Here is a 23,231-nt window from a genome sequence, read left to right on the forward strand (position 1 = left end):
AAGAGAGGCCGGCCTGGAGCTGGTCGGCAGAGGCCGGAGAGCCTCCGCCGAGCCTCCGCGCAGAGGCGGCGGAGGCCAGGGAGAGCAGAGGCGGGGCTCCACCTCCGATCTCCTGTTTTGTTCGAAACAGGAGTCTGAAGGGGCCTCTTTTATTTTTGCACATTTTAAGTTGAAGTCAGCAAACTCATTGCCGACTTTACTTACTTTTTTTAAAATTTTGCAATATTTAAGTGAAGTCGACAAACGATTTGGCGACTTCACTTAAAAATTGCAAAATTTTTTAGCGGCCGAACCCCTATTTCGAATGAAATAGGGATCCGGCAGCAGCCTCCGCCTCCGCCTCCTGCCCGGGCGCCAGCCTCCTCTCTCCTTCCCTCTCTTTCCCTTCTCTCTCTCTTTTCCTCTCTCCCGTTCACTCTCTCATTCACTCTCTCCCCTGCCTCCTCTATTGTGTCGGTATAGGCCTGGCCCGGCACGGCACGACACGACATGTTGTGGGCCTGTACCAACTTGTGCCGTCAGACAACCGGTACGGTGTCCGATACCGGCACAGTAGACCAAGGACATAAAAATATTTTTCAACAAATAGCAGTATCAAGATGCTGAGATTGCAAAATTACTTCTGTTTCAGTAAAAGCACTATAGTGTTGTTCCACATTATAATAACATTGTTAGATATGTTGAGATTGCAAAATTACTTCTGTTTCATTAAAAGTTTTGCTTCCTAGCTTTCTCAGGTTGTCTACTATTGCTGCTAGATGCTGAAAGTAATCAAGAAAAAACTTACAGAAAGATAATGTAACAAAGCTGATAGAAGCCATCTGTATAATCAGTAAATGCAAATAGCTATACATTTAAAGATGTCACCGGGAACATCCTTGAATTGAACACGAATTTCTGCTTTGCTTGAATTCAAACCTTTTCCTGCCTTGAGTATAAAAGGGACACCTGCAGTGCATGGTTTTTATTAGCATTGGTTTAAAATAATGAAAAACACAATATTGACCACTAGGTAATTCAAGACATTTGCCTAGTCATTGATTTCATAAAAATATATACAGCCACAATTATTAGATTCTAGTGATCTATACACAAGATTGAAAACATTACCATGAAAAGATTAGATAATGGATGCACTTAGAGATAATGAGTACTAATAAAGTTTGTTCTAAAATTTCACAAACCTTCCCATCTTTCATTGTGTATTCTTAAAACAACAGTTGAAAAAGTTGGGGTGTTGGACTTGTCAGAAACTGTTGGGTCATCTCTGTATCCCTCATATTGTCCAAGAACAACCTCTTCGTATTTTATGGGTAGGACTGACTGAAGAACCTGATATAAACAATCATACAATTTCCCAATATCATGGTTAGGTGTGGCATGAACAGGAGGTAAAAAAGAAAAACAATATTCTTCATTGTCTAGTTATTATTTGTAATTTTGTACAAAGCAAAATGGTTATATTATCTGGTAAATAGCAGATAGATGCAAGTAGAACAATGTGGTATCTACAATAGCAAATGAACTTCATAACCTTCACTTTCTCATCTCGTATGTGCTCTGGCTTAAGAGATACGGGCTTCTCCATGGCAACTAAACAAAGAACCTGCACCAGTGCAAAATAATTTATTGGCCAATTTTCAAATTTTGGATACAACCAAAAGAGATGTTTCTTAGGAAAATTATGTGCAAAGAAGCAAGCAAGAAGACAGCATATGAAAAGTAAGTTGGTCTATTAAACATAATCAGAATGAGACTATAGTGATGCCCAGTTTTAAAGACATTATGTAGATTAGTATGGCAAAACAACAAAACTTCTTGTTGCAGATCTGACCAAGTATACTACATTCTCGGCAAATTTTGTGCTTTCAAAAGATAACTTTTTGCTTATTTGTAATAAAATCATAAAAAAAGACATAGTTCAGCACAGGATTATGAATTATTATTTATTATTGCAAACATGGACAGATTATTGAGCTGCCCCTACGTGGGCAAATTCTCTGCAATATGACAAATGATTATAATTTACTGAGAATCTGAGATGGTTTAGGAACATAATATGGCTACTCCTTTCCAAGTACAAAAGGAGAGAATATGGAGACAACTGTTTGGAAATGTTAAGTTGAAAAATATTTCACTTTCATTGTGGTTGCATGATCTGTTAAACCTGACATACATTGTTGACCAGTTCCCTAATAGCTTAAGTTTTTGGCATCAAGTGATAAGTTTACAAGGTATCAAATCTGCAATTGTTCAGGATAGCGGTTGTAACCTTCACGCAAACAAAGATACACCTTTCTTCATGCCCAATGACTGTATCCTTCTTTCACGCGAAGGATGAAACCACAATCCAATTTTTAGTGGTTAAGGGTTCAAATCCCCTCCAAAACAATTATTTATATAATTAATTAACGTGGTAGTCATCTTGATACATCTCATATCATAACTCGTTTACCCCTCCATATGCATGGTCTAGACCACACATGAGGAATGTTAAGATTAATGTATGTTGACCCATTTCCTAACAGCTTAAGCTTTTTAGGTCAAGTTTTTAGTTAGCATGATCAAAACACTAAGCCTTAAACCATCTAAACAAACCGACATAGATAATGTGGTTTTCAAATGTACTTAGGAATCCTTGCTTAATTACAAGAAATTAGTTAACGAGAAAGTACATAACAAGATTGAATCTCATATACATGGGACACTCATGGCACATAAGAATAAGTTGAGGCGAGGAAAGGGAAGAAAATCAAAAGCAACGATATAATAAGTTAATAGGGCTTCAGAAGGTTAACAATACATGCAATGGTTGAGCAGGTCAAGCATGAAGCATAACATATCTATAGTACCATCCAGAGCAGAAAGGACATATTGGCAGCAGTGACTAATATGCAGTGATTTTTCTACTCTAGTTAATAATATGCCACATGTATGCCTCCTACAGTTTCAAAATGAAATTATTAAGATTTGACATAAACTTGAACCCTAACCCATAATTGGTCCACTTCAGCATACCACAGGCATTGCCACCAATGTTAAGATCAAGATCAAGTTGTAAATGGATTTGTGGTTAGGATCAGATCAGATGGTGAATCGAATCATAGATCGTAAGATTTTTTTGATATCTTATGAATATTTTTAAAATGTAAAATCAATGTCAAAATTGAAATATGAGTCAAATATAGAACATATGAATTGAAAACAAAAAGGAAAACATATAAGGAATCTAGTTTCCAGCCCATATAGAGCATATCTAATGAGCACACAGTGTGTCTGGTTATCCAAGAGATTTATATAATACCTCTCAATTCAATTATCATTTTAATTAGAATATTTAGGAAAAAATAATAAGATTCAAATCAAGGTATGCTGAACCGGCCGGTTCAGAGCGTACTAAACCGGACCGGTAGCTTACCGGCACGGTTTAGTCCATCGGTTCAAAACGAAGGAAGAGCGAGAAGGCGAGAGAGGCAAATCAAAATGGAGAGTGAGAAGGCGAGAGAGGAAAAGACAGAGAGAGAGAGAGAGAGAGAGAGAGGGAGGAAGGGAGGGAGAGAGAGGGAGAGGGAGGGGGAGAGAGGGCTCGCCAACTTTAGTTCGAAATTTTCAAAAAAAATTACAAAACATCCCCTATTTCAAAACCAAATAAGGGAATCCCCTTGCCGATGAGATGAGGGATTTTGAGCCCTCTCTCTCGGCCTCTCTCTCCCCCTCCCTCTCCCTCCCCCTCCCATCCCTCTCTCTTCTCCCTCTTCCCCCTCTCCCCTCCCTCTTTGGCTCCCCCTGTGTTAGTATGCCCCAGACCAGCACGGTAGGGGTTCGTACCGTGCCTAACCAGTCGCCAGCCAATATCCCTCAAGTACCAATTCTAAGAACTTTGGTTCTAGCATTTGGCTGTAAAAATTTGCCTCAAGACTCATAAATGATTGATAAAATTAAAAAAGTCATATAGTAAAATAAACTATGAAAAATGTAATTACATGTAATTTAATAAATAAATAGCACAAAAATACGAACATTTATAGGTTCAATGGGAAAATTGTTAAGCAAAATTTGTGAAACCGTATCGTGACCGCCAATGGTCCAATATTGGGTTCGTACAATATCGTACCATATTGATACAAGGAATGTACATCAATGTTGATCACGTGCTGCTAAGAGCAAGCGAGCAAGAGACAGAGAGAAAGGATACCAAAGAATAGGCAGATTAGGGGTCGAAGGTCATCCATCGAAGATCAATGGTCACCACTCGGGGTCAAAGGTCTTTGATCAGAGGCTGGAGGCCATCAATCGAGGCAGCAGGTAGTCGGTCAGAGGCCTAAGATCGTTGACTAGGGCCAGAGGTCTCCAATCAGAGGCTAGAGGTCACAAAGGGAGCTGGTGGCAAGCGGAGTGATGGAGAAGATTGAGAGCTTGGAGGTCAAGAAGGGGGCCAATGGCTAGCAAGGCAAAGTCCCTCGTGACCAGCATCCTACTGGTGGCCCAAGCAAAGAGAGAAGAGTTTGAGAGAGAGAGTGAGTGACCGAGAAGGGAGGGCAGAAAGAGAGAGAGAGAGAGAGAGAGAGAGAGTTCGGGGATGGTAGGGGTTTTTTAAAGGAATCAATATGATCGAACCAGCATGCGCTAATTAGAACTGAGCCGATCCGAGTTTCGCTCGGTTCAAACCAATTCTCCGCTTGTTCTAAACCACACAGCAAAATTGACTTGGTTCCGTAGAGGTTTGGGTAGATACGCCCAGACCGAGTGGTTCGAATCGGTTTGGCAAGCCCTGAGATCAGGGTCTGCTGAACCGACCTGTACCGGTCGGTTCAGCCCGAACCGGATCGGTACCGACTGGCACCGGTCCGGTTCCGGGGTATAAAACGGTTCCGACCCATATATTGGGTCGGAACCGTTCGGTTCGATGCTCGCACCGGTACATGCTCGAACCGGTGCGAACCGCTCCGGTATAAGCTCGAACCGGTGCGAACCGCTCCGGTATAAGCTCGAACCGGTGCGAACCGGTACCGGTTCGGTGCTGGATTTTAGTGCCAGCGCTGTGGCACTTTCAAAGTACCACAGCGCGCTGGCCAGAGGCACTTTCAAAGTGCCGCTTTGTGCGGCACTTCGTGCGGCACTTCAAAAGTGCCGCGCTGTGGCTCACAGTGGCACTTTTCAAAGTGCCACAGTGCCTTAACGGTTGGCTATAAAAGCTGACCGAATGCTGAAGCCAAATCCATCAGCTTAGGTGAAGGAAAGGCAGAGAGAAAGGAGGAGGAAAAGAAGAGAAAGGCAAAGACAAAGGCATGAAAAAAATTAGAAAGGTCGGAGAGCGTCGTTTTTCTTGAAGAAAAATCCAGCAAAAACTAAATAAGGTAAAATTTTTTCCCCCTACATTGTTTTTTTAATATTTCATTTAAATTGCTTAAAAAAATTAAGTCAAAAATTGCCAAAAAAATAGGAAATGATTCAATGATTCCATTTCGTCTTGAATTTTTTATATGTTGTCGATATATGGACGATGTTAATGGTGACATTAACTTTTGTTTTTACAGAATTTATATAATTTAAAATTTAATTAAAAAAATTAAACATTAATTTTTAATTACAAAAAAATAGAAATTGAAAAAAATTAATGTGGTTGTAGGAATGGAGCCGTCAAGGAGAGGGCAACCCCAAGAGCGTAATATTGGCTGGGAGCATGGAAAGATGCTCGGTGAACGGCACCAGTTTCAGTGCAATTATTGCCACAAGTGCTTCAAAGGAGGAGGAGTAACCAGATTAAAGCAGCACTTAGCTGGTAATTCTCGTGAGATATCTGCATGCTCGGAGTGTCCACCGAGCACCCGTCAGCTGATGAGAAAAAACCTCGCTGAGATCAAAGTAGCCAAGGAGAGGGCTGCCAAGCAGAAAGCAAAGGTGGAACGCCAAGCTGCAGAAGCACCTTCCTATCACTTGATTGAGTCACAGGAGGTCGAGGGTCTAGATGAGGAGGCACAGATCCAGGCTGCCATGCGGGCGAGTCTGGATGATCGGTGGCAGCAGAAGGTGGCGAGGCATCGGGCTCGATTTGGGCCCTCGTTTTTCGAGTCGAACGCCGGTTCTGGTGGAAGCAGACAAGATCCAGAGTTTCAAATGACAACCTCAGTCAGGGAGGGCGAGGGCAGAGGACGTAGCCGGATTGCATCTATCCTGGGTGGTTTTGGTGGCCGAAAGAAGTCTTCCGGAGGGATTCCACCAGGTGCGTCAATCCATGATGTAGATCTGCATGCCTTCCCCAGGAGAGATTCGAAGCAGCAAAGGGTAGACACAATGTGGAAGAAGGAGAAGAAAAAGGATATGTAGCGAGCTATTGGATTCTGGTTCTACTTCAGCCACATTCCAGCGAATGCTGCAGACAATACATACTACAAGTCTGTCATTTCTGCCATACAGTCTGCCGGTCCCGGTGTCGATCCTCCAGGCCCGAGGGACATCTACGGTGAGCTTCTTGACAACAATAAGGAGGAGCTAGAGAATTGGATTGGCTCATATAAAAGCAAGTGGCCCACATATGGGCTCACTCTGATGTGTGATGGTTGGACCGGTCCGACAAAGCGGGCCATCATCAACTTTCTGACATACTGTGATACGAAGACCTTCTTCCACAAGTCAGTTGATGCTTCGGATAAGGTGCACAACGCCTCATACATCCTCAGACTTATGGAGGAGGTGATTGATCAGATTGGAGAGGAGAATATCGTGCAGGTCGTCACTGATAACGGGCCGCAATATAAGTTGGCCGGGCAGGTCTTGATGGAGCGGCGACCATAAATTTTCTAGACCCCATGTGCTGCACATTGCATCGACCTCATCCTGATGGATATTGGAAAGATCCGTAGGGTGCAACATACGGTGGAGATAGCCCAACGCATCACCAGGTATATTTATAGCCATACTTGGGTTCTTTCATTAATGAGAAAGTATGCAGGAGGAGAAATTCTTAGACCAGGAGTCACACGGTTTGCTACGAATTACATTGCACTTGATAGCTTTATCGAAAAGAAAGGAGCTCTACGTCAGATGTTTGTTAGTCCCGAGTGGCAGAAAAGTAGATATGCCCAGGCCGGCACTGAAGGAAGCAGAATGGAAGACTTGGTAAGCAGGCAGTCATTCTGGCAGCAGGCCAATGCGATAGTCAAGGCTATCAAACCATTATATGAAGTGCTGCGGGCCGTGGATAGCGAGAGGTACCCCCAGATGGGCTTTTTGTATCACATGATGGAGAAGGCAAAGGCTCAGATCATGGAGGCAGATGTAGCCCATGCCCAAGAGTACATCGACATCATTGAGCGGCGGTGGGGAGCCTAAATGGGTAGAGAATTGCATCTAGCAGGTAAGCGATAATATTGATAATTATACAGATTGATATATTTGTATAATTATACTAAGATGGTGTCATCTATGTGCAGCATACTATCTGAATCTCCGGTTTCAGTACGAGAGTGGAATTGGTATGGATGATGAACTTCTTCATGCTCTGCGTAATGTTATTTATAAGATGGAGCCTGATCCAGAAGTCGCCGCGTCATGTATAGAAGAGGTAACTATGATTTAGTAACATATGTAAATATATCGAATCTTATATTATTGACATACTACAACAAACTTCTTTCAACAGACCAAATTATTTAGAGAGAGCAGCCATAGCTTTGGACAGCGACCAGCTGTCGTGAGCAAGACAACTATGAATCTAGGTATAATACAAATTTGCAAGACATTTTTGCATCTGAATTATCTTCAACTATGAGGCCATCATATATGTAAAATGTAATTATCTTAAATATTTTTGCAGCTGAATGGTGGATTCATTTTGGCGGATCCGCAAAAAATCTTAAGCGGATAGCTATCCGGATCCACTCCCAAACGATCTCCTCGAGTGGCTGTGAGCGCAACTGGTCCACCTTCGGCCTCATCCACAGCAAACAGAGGAACCGTTTGACACAAAAGTGCCTCAACAACCTAGTTTATGTGCACTACAATCTGCGGTTGAGGCTAAAATGCATTCAGGAGGAAGTGTAGCTCAAGTATGCAGATCCCATTTATAGGACTTTTACAGATGATGATAATCCTATGCTCGACTGGCTTGCGGCCCAGCAGCAGGAGCCCGAGCTTGATGAGCCAGGATCGCCTCGATGACCAGCCAGCATCATAACCACCGAGGCTATAGTCGATCCACAGCAATGGGCTGAGCGCAACATTCCACGCACTCCTACAGCTGATATGACGTGGCTAGAGGGGAGCCAGTCACCGCATGACTGGTACGACGCTCCCGTTCAGAGAGATGATCCTCTCATGCGAGGACGAGGACGCTCTACTACCCAGTCGACTCGATCAGGAGGGCGTCAATCCCAGCAAACAAGAAAAGGAAAGGAAAGGGCCCCAATAGAGAGTGTCGAGGAGGAGACTTGGACCAGCAGCGATGAAAGTTCTGGTGGTGATGGATCTACTAGCCATGGAGGAAGTGGAGGACAGTATGGTACTACTTATGAGACACAGCCGGAGGAAGGTTTTCGATACACCGGTGAGTCTCAGTTTACACATGCTACACAAGATACGGACTACGGTAGGCCGTCTGATATAGGCCGGTCAGATACCATTGCATATCGAAGAAGAGCTCCTCGAGGTCGTTCAAAAGGCCAGGATGCAGCTGCAGATGACCTCCCATGTGGAGTCGGATCCATTGATGTATCAAGTTCCAAGTCTTCCTATTATCCGCCGCCTCAGCCAGCCTATGGATATGGTGCATCGGAGTCATTTTCCAGAGGGTCTTACGGGTCGGATTTTGGTGCCGGCATATTCGGATGGGCCCCTTATTAAGACACCTCTCAGAGCCAGAGCTTCAGCGAGAGATCCGAGAGTTCTTATGACCCAACACGCATTCCTCGAGGATTGAGCATACAAGACTACAATGCCGCTTGGTTAGAGGGATGGGTTGATCTGCCTCCATATTATGCTGATGATCCAGATATTGACGAGAAGCATCGCCACTCGATCCGATTTTAGATATTCGAGAGTGCTTTAAATGTATGTAATTGATTGTATCTTAATTTAAAAATTTTATGTTCTTCGTCTCATTGTTTGAATCATTTGGAAGTAATAAGTTGCATCATCTAGTTTTAACCTTAAACTTAAATATAAAAACATCCAAAAAATATCCAAAAGTGAAAGAACTCCAAAAAAAAAACGACGATGGGGTCGAAACCAGGCCGAATGTGCCCTATCGGTACGGTATCGGTTCGGCTCGGTTCGGCACCGGTACCGTACCGATACCGGAGCCGACCGGTACGTCGGTACGATCGGTACCGCGAACCTTGCCTAAGATGGTATAATCAAGTTGGTTCTTATGGTGCAAGGAATTGTATAATTCAAAATATGGATCTGGATCCTATGTTTCTAACTGATCCCAAACCACATATAAGATCCATGTCTTTTAAGACCATTTTGATCTGGATCATAAGAATTAGGCCGTGAACCATTAGATTTTGACAACAATGATTACCACGACCTTCAAACATGGAAAAAAGAGTTAACAACAAATAGAAATAGGAAAAGCATTAAACCTAGGGAGCAAAAGGTTTTTGTAAGATTTAGAGGCGCTTGGAGAGATGTGATCTTCAGTTTTCCAGAAGACTTGAACAATATTGTATAAATTCGTGAGAAATTATGCAACAGCTATCTTGATTTATGTTGAATAAAAGGCCCAGGTTTTTTTTGGATTATTGTGATATCTAGGAGATTAGAATCCAAAGTGCCTAGTAATATGCCTCCAATCTCTGAGATGTTTGTACTCAACTATAAATTTAATACTTAGTGCATGACCTGAATTGCTTTTGTAAATATTAATCTCCAGTATAGAATAATAAACATGCGATGATAGAAGAACAGGAAGAAACTGTTTTATCAAACAAATACATAAATAAATAGTAGTGGTGCACAAACTTAGTAAACAAATACTAATCCTTCTGTCACTATATAAAATTTAACCATTCTAATGCCAAATGTTTTAGTGCAAGCAACGAACACAATGTGATATGACTTGTTTACCTGCAATAAATGATTTTGAATAATGTCACGAATGATTCTGCACAGCAAAAAAAAAAATTAAAGGAAGTTAGCTTGTCAAAAGTTTTAATGCAATGATGGAGCAAATCGCCAGCATAAACAAATATTAGTTTTCTGAATTCCCGCATATGATAAAGGATGACTGAGCTATTTCAACAAGTGAACAGATATGGTAACTATACCAAAAAATAAACACATGGAAATAAGCACATCTAAAAGTCAGTGATTCCAAGGAGAAGTGGGACTGGGTTCAAATCAATACAGGGAAGGGGTCTTGTACTATATACAAGCAGTTATTATGCAAAACTATGATTGGACCAAATTTTCTCAACATCGAATTGATGAGTGTAATGATTTGGCTCAGCAACTCTAGGATAAAAGTCAGTGTCCTACTTCAATAAGGAAACATATGCTGAAATCCTCAAGGAGAACAAAATCATACAAAGCATGTGAAACTGAGCTTTGAATAAAATATTGTAAACCAAGGGTCTCACATTTTCCTTAATAGCACCAGCTGCAAGCTTGCACATTTGTGAGATTTTGATACAGAATATCTTAAATGAAGAATATTTATAACTTTAAAGGATATGAAGTTTCAGTACCCATATTGATCAAAATATCCTCCACGCCCTTCAGTTCCAAAATTCTCCCTGAAGACAATCTGGAGAATATAGGTTTATCTCTCAGAAGTGAAAAAAAATCAAAAGATATGCTCACAATTTAATGGATGTTAGATTTCTCTTAAACACAAATTTTTATTTTAGCATCTTGAAAAACTAAAGCTGTGCAGCTTTTAAGCAGTGAGAGCTGAACCTCAACCATGACTTAATGTAAAAAAAAAAGAAAGGGATAATGGCCTGTTCCATTTTTTCAACTCAAATTATAAGTATTCCATTATCATAATCATCATAGCAGCAATTGAATACTTTTATCAGAACTTGCACTTTACAAAATAGAAATTTAATCAATCTCATGGTCACCTACGAATCATGAACTCAGTAACTCATGCCGCAGTATGGGAAAGTACTCTATGGCCCTAGTGAAATATCAATGTTTCATGAGTTCCAGTCAAGGAAAAGGATGTTTCATGATGAGCCTTTGGCGCTAAAGCCAGTAAAAGGAAACAAAGGATCATGATAGCATGGTCTAGGAGAAAATAATGTATTATCACTAAACCATCGGTCTGATGAACCGTATGTAAGTTGCTACTCGCTCTCCACCATATATGTGTGTGCAGAATCTTATTCTAGCAGTTCTCAATTCTGAAATTATTTGTAAAAATCATAGATATGGATATTCCTCTCAACCATCATATTATCAATAAAAATAAGTAGCATAAAAGAATGATCCCTAAATTCATTTAAAAACCACACAATAGTAAATTAAATTTATATGAAAGATTCAACAAAAAATTATTTGACACATTTTGTTGACAAATCCATCAAAAGATCATCGTTAGACAAGACCTTCTCATGAGGTACTTTACAACCTCAAAAAATGGCAAGGTAAAATCGACTATTCCATGAGGCAAAAACAGAGTCATGTATGGATTGAAGATTCATCTGATAGCTCAGGTTGGCAGTGGCTGCTGTACCACCACACTGAGAAGTGAGAACCATAACTGCATCATAACTTCAGGTTGGCTCAGTAATTTCTAGATCACTTCCATCCATCTAGGGTACATATCTAGTTTTACTATTAATTTTTTTTTTTAAAAAAAAAAAGAAGAGTTGACATAAGCTATATTCAATTATCCAATGACGTCATCTCCATCTGTTTTGTTGACCAGAACCTACCTGACTCAACCAGCTAAGATGTCGGCTTTGGGTAGATAATTAAAGGCCTATTTAGGAAATCCAGCAGGATTGGGCTGCATTTCACATGGGATTCATAGAGTGGGCTGTCTATTTAAGTAGGCCCATATCAATCCAATACCTCCCCAGACCAAATCCCATGGGAGGAGAAAAAAGACCTCCATGGATCTTTTTTTTTTTTCCCCTTGTAGGCCAACAAGCCCACAGATGAGATTTAGGCTAAAATTAGGATGGGCCTTTAGAAGAATATGGGTTGGGCAGAGCAACGTGCCTGATTCTTGTAGGAAATCTAGTCCAATCCTGCTGGATTTCCCAGATAGGCCCTAAGTGTGTTTCATTTAGTGGTCAGGTATCGATCAAGCCCTACTGACCAACAAGCTAGTAAAGTTGAGTATCATATAGGCCATAGAAATCCTACTTTATTATATCCGATGAGGAAAATTTCCCTTTTCCCCTTTTCTTTTTTTTTCATTGAATTTTGTTTTACAATAATAAATTAACACTTTAACTTTTCCAATGGAGATAATGATGTCACTCCAAGTTAGGGAATCATATCCAAAATCCCCTTAAACTAAATTTTACAAATCTAAAGGATAAAAAAAAAAATTCATGAAGTCGGGGTAATCACCTATGTTGCAAGACATTCTACTAAAACAAACTAAGGTGTTGTATTTGAGCAATCAACAACCATAAGAACGAAGGACAGAAATGAAATCAGATTCTCTAAAATCACATTTAGGATTTGACAAGGAAGACAGTGCAAGTGTTTTTGCCGGTTTCCAATCCCTAATCTGTAAATAGCAAAGTGGACAGAGCCACAGGGCAACATTAGGGAATTAAGATTTGGAAAAACTAGGGTTTAGAAAGAGAAATAAGTTCAATGAAAGGCATGGAAGATAACATGCGGAATATATGGATGGGTCCTTTACAACTTTTAATTTTATTTTTACAAAGCATCAAAATTAAAAATCAGTAAATGGAGATGAGAAAAAAATAGACACAAAAATAGATTGGCTAAGGACAAAATTCCCAAGAGGATGCTAAAATCACCATACCTGTAGTTCTCCAACTATGTTGATTACAGCCAGACCATACATCTTGGAATGAAACCTTAAACTTTGTTGTAAATTTTAGTCTTCAGTCTAATCTAATTGTCGTGGACATGGCACTCAAGGAAAGGATGTGTTCTCACTACTCAATATAAACAGAATTGTAAATTGTGATTCTTAACTTTAAAAAAAAAAATTGAAAATATTTGAAAAAATGAAAATGAAATGTACAATACCCAGCACTAGAGGCAAAAAGAAAGGAAAAGGTTAGAGCTTACTAATTTGACTAACAAATAAGAAAATAGATTCTTTCTGTGTAAAATGGTATATATCAGATTGTTTTGGAATAACTTATTAGAGCTATAGATCTGCAACAATCTTCAGCAACCACAGAGAAATTATTACCTGAACATTGGCAATATTATCACGATTCCATAGAGGCACAAAGAAGCGGTTGGCGAAACGAAGCACAAGCTGCCAATTCAAATGCACACAGAACAAAATGATCAATAGAGAATAGCAAGTAGAATATTTAAATTCACCAGAGATTGGGAGGCAGAGGCATCTGGGAAAGGGCTACCCCATGGCCTATGAGAATTTCCATCGAAAGCTAAAAAAGGACATATTTCAGTTATAGTTCGAATGGTACCAAGTTCTGGACCAATTCCTTCCCCAAATAGTGATCAATTCGGTAAATCTGTTGTTCATCAAATAGCTCTCCAAGCTGCATGCTAAGTTCTTCTGCAGAGTCTAAGTCTTTTCCAAAAGGCTTCTCGACAACAATACGAGTCCACCCACTAAGATCAGCTGAAAAAGAAAATATAAATAAATGGCAATTCATGGTTTCAAAGAAGATCCATAAAACTTAATTGCTGAAACAACTGAACAATGTTATGCGAGGAATGAGAAAATGCATTGGGAGTTACATTAGTGAATAATAGTATAGAGCAAGATAAGATTTTATATTTATATTATTCATGTAACGAATGACATGCAAGTAGTTCTATATGCAAGTAAATAGTAAATTTTTCATTCGGTAAACTCTCTTCTAGAACAGTTTGTTCTTTCAGTTAACAATGAGTTATCATCAAAATAAGTAATCTAACAAAAAAAAAAGAATTTGACCTAAGTGCCAAAATGGTTTAATTGTGTTTGGCAAAATTTAATTTCCAGCTGCAAAGTATATGAGATAATGAGCTTCAGCATTTTATATGTATAATTCTCATATAAACCTGCAGAATAACTTTGCATTATCCTGCCTTTGAATTATGTAGTTCATGAAGTCAAAACTCCTAGTCTAATAAAAACATGACCGGCACTCTCATAGTTTTTTATTTCTACTTTATCATCTCATGACACTTTCTAAATACCTTAAATAAAAATATCTGAAAATGATGAAGCACAATAGTACCCAACAGCACACTCACAGTTTTTTATTTCTAGTTTATCATCTCATGACCCTTTCTAAATACCTTAAATAAAAATATCTGAAAATGATGAAGTGCAATGGTACCCAAATATATAAGCTAATTGTCATGATAGCATCATAGAAGAATTTTCAACAACATTTTTCAAAATATTGGCTACATTCCCAAAATTCGAGCATCTACTTAAGTATCCAAAGGCATAAAAAACATAGAGTTGATGACTGATGGATATCAGTAATGCAGAATTTGGCTCAAGATTCAATCATTCAGCTAATGTGCTATAACATTAGTAGGAATTCGTTCTATCAAGTAAAAACCAAATGCTGTACTACATCTGAATCCTCATCCAAGAAAACAAAAAAAAAGGGGGCATGCGAGGATCTAATTAAATGCCTATAAGTACCACTTATTCAATAAACCCAGAGGAGATAATTATAACTAGTTGACCAAGATGGAAGGAGGAATAAACTAACTAGCAGGTACATTCACATGCATATGCATCTTCACAAATGCATGTACATACATATTCTTGGTTCATTATCTCAATGAATCAATTCATTATCCTTAAAGAATCAGAATCAAAATCAGCATAAACTTTGTTGAATCTCATGCAAATGCACACACGCATATGCACATATATTTGCTATTTGCTTTTGGACATCAAACCATCATCAAGACCTCCAAAGCTGCTTCAATTTATTTGAATCAAACTTGCAAGGAACCTAAATTTATGGGAAAGGGTGATAATATAAAGACTAAGAAAAATGACAACAATCAAAGAGAACTAATTTAGTTTTTACGCGAGAAGGTTAACAATGGAGGCAATCTTCTTGAGTAGGAAACTGTTAGAAAGCCATTGGAAGTAATGTTCACGACCCTTTCCATCGAGGTGTGCAATATTTCTTTTGCTGAAAGTTATACAAATTAACCATTGCCATAACGTGAACTGTAAATAGTCAATGTTCCATAGAATAGGTGAGGCTGGTTGCTTCTATGTTCAAAACTGGGATTATCCATACTTTGTTACATCTCAATTTTTTGCAAGATTAAAAAAAGAAAAACGGTTAAACATCAAATAGAGATTGAGTTTAATATTCTCCCTAACTCAAGAAGCACTAGCATTTCATGTTCCAAGTAAGTATAGAACATATCAACCGGAAGAATTTACAAAACACTGATTGCATGTATATGATTGGAAGAGCATACCTGACATGAGATTTAGGCCTATAGTGTATGTAGAACGTTGATTTATGCATAACAAATAGTATCTTGGCTTATCGGTTTGCAGGAAACTCTTTTACTGAAGGACTCCTATCAGTGTGTCCTTAGACAGAATGTAACAGTGAAGATAATAATAATAATTTAATGATGACAATGATGATATACTTGCGTTGTTGAATCAATACTAAAAATAAAATAAACAATTTAAGACAACAGACAATACTGCATGAGCTTGAATAAAACTGAATCTTATTGAAAACATGTAGCTCAAAGTAGCTCATTCAGCTACTTCCTCTCTCAACTAAACATGAATGGTCATATCCGTAGCATATTAGCATTTATATTGCAGTAAAATTAGAAAAGAATTGTCCTCTCTTTTGACCCAATCTGCTCTAACCAGACATTCATTCATTAAGCGCATTAAGCTACCTATGTGCAACTCAAAGAAAGTTTTAGGCATTAGAATAAATTACATTCATAAAAACTTCTAATCCAATCACAATAAGATGTGAATGAGCATTTCAAGTCACTTGGAATCCCTAACTCAAAACAACTGAGATTTAATGATGAACCTCGCTGCAAATGTAGAGGGCGCTAGTACAAGTGCAATATTTATGGTACAAAGTTCAAATTAGAAAACTGAAAGTTAAAGAATCCAGGTTCATAATGGGTCTCATCATAATAAGCTTACATTGGTTCATGCAGTATCTTCTGATCATTTTGCAGACCAGAGGGTAAACAGATGGAGGCAATGCAAGATAAAACAGTCTGCGAGAGGTTCCCATTTGACTTCTTTTTGATGACTCATGCGCTGAAATTTCCTTATTCAACAACAAAAATCCATCCTCACTGTCATAAGAACCACTAACATACTTGACCTGCAAAGTACCATTTAATCCTTTTTCAGGTACATCACTTAAGAATCTTCAGAGGGCAGAAAACAGATGGCTACTTACCAACTGTAAAAACTTCAACAGATCATCTGTATGCTCAGTTGAAGCTCCTTTACCATGACTAAGGAATCTGTGCAATAAATATTAGTGTGAGGCAATTGCAATAGAGAAATTACTGCCAAAGCCAGAATTGTAGAGAGACGGTTACTTTTTTCTTTTTTCTTTCTTTTTTGTAAGCGGGACAGTTATTGTTAAATTGAATATATAAGCAAAAAATTCAGGCCTGAAAGGAGCACAATTGTCCTTCAATATTCTTGCTTTCTTTCAACCTGTTAGCAAGGTTTTGTTGCCATCAGTTTATCCATTTGTATGCATTTACTCTCTCTCTCTCTTTCATGCACACTCATGGTAAGGGAGGTGCTCAGTCCAGTTCAATTCAACAATTAAGAGATGTTGCAGGGATTCTAAGATCAGTAAGATCATCATTACCAGGAAGTTCTAGGTGTATCTCTCTCCCAATTTTTCTTACCCTCTCGGCTATTGCCATCAGCTATAGTATTGTCATAATCTCTCCTTTTAAGCACATGAACTATTAACCCATCAAATTATTACTATCTTTTTGTATCCAAATATTGTTGATTGTCAGCCAACTATTGAAATGGTTGGTAATGATGAATTGACCATTGTTTGATAAAATTACTATTCATGGAATTAACTATCAATAGAAAGTTTTGTATGGATCAAGCTCTAAAGGAAGTTAAAGGAACCACTAAAGGGGAGTTTGTTTGTTACTTATGGAGAAAGCCATCAGTTAACACACAAGGGGAGCTAATTTCTGCAACTAACTATCCTTCTCCATTTTGAAACTCTCTCGACAAACACAATGTACCACAACACAAAGCCAATAAACAATGCATATAAGCCTATGATGTATCTTTTTCTTCTTTTACTTTAGAGTGGACATCTGACCTGCTCTAGGGTCTTTTCCCCTCTAGAGTGGAGGTCCAACCCACTTAGAGTTCATCTTTTTCTTTTACCTCTAGAGCGGATGTCCAACCTAATCTAAAGTTTTATGGTATCCGCAATCATTTTGCTGATGAATGTATCTTGTTTCTTTCTATTTATGTCATTTCAAGGTGCATCCTTCTAACCTATTTGAATGGATGAATCCTCTAAGGATGCCATGAATCTTTTTTTGTTTGTGCTGGATGATATGCAAGAGATTCTAAAGAGACAACCATATTAGAGAATCATGGGAGCAATCCAAAAAAGCATGGGTGGATGCAATTAGAGATGGCCTGCACAAATGCATTCACATTTCGTAAAATTAAGAGGAAAAAAAGCATGGGTGGATGCAATTCAAGATGGTCTACACAAATGCATTTACATTTTGCAAAAAGTAATTTAGATCACTCTCCTCATCACATGATAAATGTAAAGGTCAACTTCAATAAGGCTTGGAAAAGAACCCATGAAGGGATCAACAACCCCCTCTCTCTATCAACCACAACATGCTCGACGATCCTCAGTTTAAAAGTGGAAGTGCCTTCATGTCCTTAGTTGCACTTGTTTTTTTCTCATTAGACTATTAGTCATGATCCTCCATAGTCACATAGAATTGATTAATTTAATGTTAATCATATCTTGTGAGACTGCTTTTAAATGCAATTATAACTTACAATTCCTACTAGCAATCTCTACCAAATTTCACAATATTTCTATTAGTTACTTATAACTCTTGCGATTGCGAAGCCTTGCTGCAATTGCACACTCACTCCATGCCAAGTCAAAATATTCATGAAGATGAATCACACATATTGACAATAAATTACAGAAACATGGTAAACACTCCTTATTGGACCCTACAAACTCTTAAGCTTTGTAAAGTGCTTTTCTGGAAAATTTAATGCTACTAGTTAGTTCCTTGTTTTATGTACTACGTGTTGGAGCTAATTTTGTAGGGGCGTTGTTGCCACTTTGATAGCTTGCAGGGATACGTCAATCGCACGTCAACATCACCCACTTCCCTCTTCTCCCCACTATTCATGGGACCAAATTTGAATTCTAAGCCTACTCATTAAATACCACTCCAACCATCCAGACTTTCCTGGGTCATCATTACTCAACACCTGCATATATCATAAATGAACCCACTTGAAAGCAACTTCCCACCACATTACATGACAAGTCAACAACAGACCTTCTGTTTTCTAGGTCCAACCCTTCAAGACTTTTCATGAAATATCCACCAGATCTCCATGAACCACCATTATCTCCATGCCTTCAAGCTAGCATGTGCATGGAAGGTGAAGAAAAAGAAGCACACAACATCCCGACTTGCTCCAAGTTGGATTAATAAAACAAATATATGGAAGAGAAATTTGTTCTTTAGACCAGAAAAAAGAAATTGCAATATAACATCAAAGGGCTAATAAAGTAAAGCACTGAATTTTTTGTTTAATATTTTTCCAAGGCAAAAAGTGATCAGTAAAAAAGACAAATAAGTCATTCTTGTGATAGTTTCTGTAGTTATTCTTGATGCCAATCAGGGCAAAATCACAAGAATGAAATCTCACCGTCGGATACGTTCTCTTAACTCATCATCTGAAATCTTTGTTCGGGCATATCCAAATATGTGAACTTCATTGGGTAGTAAAAACCCCTGTCAATATCTCAACCAATATAAGAAATATATATGGGATACCTTGTACATTAGAAGAAACTAAGTTTACAAGTGAAAGAAGCTACACATGCTTGGACCATAACACATGAGAATTTAGCAATATATGTCAAAAAATCTTTAAATCTTAATCGTGACACTGTCATATAGACAATACCATTCAACAAATTTTCAAATGCCCTTCAGTTGTTAGCTATCATGTTTGAGTAATGCTCAAATTAAATGGACTGATATTACCATGAAAAGCAACAGATCAATAGATTATATGTATAATTTCATCACAAGAAACAAGTAGGTTTTGCAGTCGGTTAAGCCATTGGGCTGTGATATCCAATGACCTGGGTTCGAATCCGACCTAAACCGGGGTGGCTGGATATAAATCTGAATATAAGCTATTAGCGAGTTTTCTCTATGTTAAAGTCTTTCAGAGAATAACTGGATATTCAATTTCCTGATCACCCATTTATCCTCTTATCAAATTTTACATGGTCTGCCGTACCGGTCCGTACAGGCCGGTACGTACCGGTCCGGCCTGGGACCGATACCGGATTAGCATAGAATCCGGTACCGATAGTTTATTGTTGGAGAACCGGTACAGACCGGTAAGGAATCGGTACAGGACCGGTTCGTACCGGTCCGGGCTGCCACCGGTACGGCAGACCTTATACTCAACAAAAGAAGATATTCATGTATGAAATTATAATTGCTTGCCCAATTTCAATCAAAAGGACCATTTTCCAAAGTGCTTGCATTTTCAGTGTGTGCAAGCTTTTTTTTCTGTTTTCCAGATTTCCTTTTTCTTTTTTTTCACGCGGAGGGGTGGTGGCATTATCATTGTTGCATTATATATGAAGCTTTACCTACATGTTTTAACTTTATGTAGTTTGAATCAGCAAAAGCACGTACTGCCTTAGAATCTGATCATCAGAATTATTTCAGGCACTAAGTCTCACTTATTAAACAATTATAAAGATGAATGATGCTACTTTAATTTTATAATGAATCATGTATAGATTCAGTACATATGTGTCACATGACTCACATCATATATCTATTTCTTCTCTAACATACCTATAAGTCTACACTGATGAGAAGCAAATGTTATCATCAGTGTGCACCAATATAAGGATATAAACACTCCATAGTAACCCTCCATAGTTCCACACCCTAAATGACATAGACTTGCATATTTTACAAATGATGTAAAGTGAATATATTTGGGGGTTCAATAAATAGCATGTCAAAAGAGTGAGTATATTTGAGTGAATTGTTGAATGACCAGACCTACAGCCCAAAACTTTCATATGCAGAGGTTCTAAGGCAAGGAATTCCTTCCAGGGCACAGTAGCTATTAAATAAGACTTACGACAATATCTACAGTCAACAATTGCAACAAGTCAAACATTACACTCAGCTTCCAAAATAAGTGCTTAGTAAGTTTCTTAAAAATCCAAACTGTCTAAAGCATTGTATAGTCAACATATATTTGTTTACTTCCCTTGCGAGAATTATTTGCCAATTTCTATACAACAAGTTTTGTCTCAATGAAATCCAAATGTCTGCAGTGTTACTTGGTGACTCCTGAGCTCTTTCTACTAGTGAGCATTTTAAACCAATAAATTTTACACACCTTGCACTATGTCAACATCTATTTATAAGATGTCCCACAGAGGCACATACTATGCATCAACGCTGAAGGTAGACCAGTGTCGTTAACTGGTCACCTGTCAAAAATAAGAATTGATATCTGAGAATTTAGGATATTAACTAATCAGTTAACAGAACCTTTGTGTATCAGAAGTACGTATTTACAAACAAATTAGTGAAAGAAAAATCATAAAGAGCTTTTGATTTCAAATGCTGCCCCACTTTAATTGGTCCAGAGGACCTAGGAATCTAATTAACATCAATTTTCCGCTCTTTTAGTGACATCTGCAATGCAAGCAGTAGTGACAAAAGGTAATAAGATGAACTTAATAACATCTAATTATGTGTTCTACGTTGAGAACCTTAAATGATGTTCTTTTCTAACACAAGCTTTATTTTTACAACAGTCTCTTATTACAATTTTGAAAGCACAAAAGTACATTACCGAACCAGGCACATTATTTTCAGAGTTTTCATTTATCAAAACGAGATAAGAAACTTCACCCACTTATAAAATTACCTTCTTATGGTAACTAAATCTATAGAAAAATTGTCTTTACTCTTCTGCTGCCAGGATTGCCGCTCTATAAAGAGATTAATCAAAAAGAATTGGTTGATAATGTTTTCATCAGTCAATATGCAAGTAATACATTAACTTCTTGTGCCTTTTAGCTCCCAAATGCAACTTTATATTTTAAACTAAGTACCGTAGGATATGGTGATTAAGATATAAGACCTTCATTGACCCTCCTAGCCTGCTAAATCCAACAAACCTGCCGAAAAAGGTTGAAGAGTGCTGGAAAAGTCTTCTTCTTTGCTAGGTCACCTGAAGCACCAAGCACGACAATTGAGAGGACACCAGCCTCTGGTATAACTTCCCTATCTCTGTCCTCTGAGAAAGATTCACTCCTAAAACTGTTTCTTTCAAGGGAGTTATTTCTTGATGTTGAATATAACCCACGTGATTCAATTGACATGGCTGATTGCTGCAATTCTCTTCTGTATCACAGGTCAGTTTTTTTGATTTATACCTGCAGCATGCATATTGAATGATAAAGAGTTTTATTGAAAGTAGAGAATAAGCAGTCTTCAGCACATAAGCGATACTTAAAATACTCCCAAAAGAACCAAGGGAAAAACTTATCAGCATTTTCTGTAAGAATACATATATAGAGCATCTAAATTTCAAATGTTCCAGAATCAAGAAAAACTATGTTCCATATATCTGTTTCTGTCCTTCAACTATAATTATATCAAAAATTCCAATATTATCTATTCCATAATTATCTAAAGGAAATAAAGATTTCTCTTTAAAGATGAAATGTCAAATGTCGGGAACTATAATGTATCCTTTTCAGAAATAGCAACTCCTAGATGATATGATGAGTTTTTTCCCCGAAAAAAAATCAGAAATATGTAATACCAGCAATCATAGATTCTGCATGCAATCATAGACTTTGTAGAATAATCATAGCGCAGTAATGATTACAGTATCAGATATATTGCCCTTCTTAGCATTCAATTGACTGTATTTGCACTAGATATCAAGATGATTAGCACTGTGTGAAAGCATAGTACACCATATGAATACAAACAAGTATAAATAAGCAAAATTACAAAAGCAAGACCATAATTAAACCACTACGATGCTGTAATAACATTTCTAGCAGCAAGAAAGGTTTTGAAAAAAGTAATATGTTAACCCAAAACGAAATATTACGAGTTCCTCAAAACAATAACATCAACTAGAACTAAAACAAAACTAATTGTATTAACGTATGAACCATAAGATGAAACAAAGTTCCATGGCGCTCACGCCAAATAGAAAAATTAACATGAATACTTCAATTCACATAACGTCATGAAATTTAAGCTTGATAGAAGGAACTCAAACATCTGAATATCGGTCTCCAACAGATTAAATACCTCTAATGAAACAAAAATTTCAAAAGAATAAAGAAAAAAGGAGGCTTTTTAATCCTTCTATTCTATCAACTCCAAGCACGCCCACGTAAACACTAAACCCCACCAAAACCCCCAGGTTTTTCCAAAAATAAGCTGCATGCAATAATGGGGCAGAGATCAAACCGATCGATTCCAAGTGAGATCACGACACAACTAGCATAAACGATCAAAGGAGAAGAAAGACAGAGCTCATAGAAGAAGAGCAAACCTTCCAAGATGCGATCTCGGAGCACCGCAGAAGGACGAATTTGGGGTTCTACCGCCTCTTATACTCCAAAGTCGTGGTTTTTAAGATCCCCACCTACCACCTTTCTCTCTCTCCCTTACCAACCACCGTATGCACCGTGCAATGAGAACGAAAACAAAAACAGGAAGGGAAGAGGGAATAAATATTTTGTTCCCAGCTTCCCATCTCTTGGTTCGTTGGAAGCGAATCTAACGGTCAACGT

At 38.2% G+C, this 23,231-nt stretch overlaps 1 protein-coding gene across 1 annotated transcript in view; it reads right to left on the minus strand.

Moving 5' to 3' along the window:
* Nucleotides 1-23,162, minus strand: part of LOC103723314 (glucose-6-phosphate 1-dehydrogenase, cytoplasmic isoform) — a 41,182-nt gene extending 18,020 nt beyond the window's left edge. The window contains exons 1-12 of the mRNA XM_008814199.4: nt 22,991-23,162; nt 21,591-21,848; nt 19,067-19,152; nt 16,554-16,620; nt 16,289-16,475; nt 13,599-13,756; nt 13,355-13,423; nt 10,689-10,747; nt 10,069-10,105; nt 1,535-1,606; nt 1,185-1,332; nt 853-948 (exon numbers count right to left, since the gene is read on the minus strand). Of these exons, the coding sequence (XP_008812421.1) occupies nt 853-948; nt 1,185-1,332; nt 1,535-1,606; nt 10,069-10,105; nt 10,689-10,747; nt 13,355-13,423; nt 13,599-13,756; nt 16,289-16,475; nt 16,554-16,620; nt 19,067-19,152; nt 21,591-21,794 (1,183 nt within the window). The 5' untranslated portion in view covers nt 21,795-21,848; nt 22,991-23,162. The remainder of the gene's footprint in view (nt 1-852; nt 949-1,184; nt 1,333-1,534; nt 1,607-10,068; nt 10,106-10,688; nt 10,748-13,354; nt 13,424-13,598; nt 13,757-16,288; nt 16,476-16,553; nt 16,621-19,066; nt 19,153-21,590; nt 21,849-22,990) is intronic.
* Nucleotides 23,163-23,231: the final 69 nt, after the last annotated feature.

The sequence above is a fragment of the Phoenix dactylifera genome, chromosome 10 (assembly GCF_009389715.1).
Source record: "Phoenix dactylifera cultivar Barhee BC4 chromosome 10, palm_55x_up_171113_PBpolish2nd_filt_p, whole genome shotgun sequence".
Lineage (NCBI taxonomy): Eukaryota > Viridiplantae > Streptophyta > Magnoliopsida > Arecales > Arecaceae > Phoenix > Phoenix dactylifera.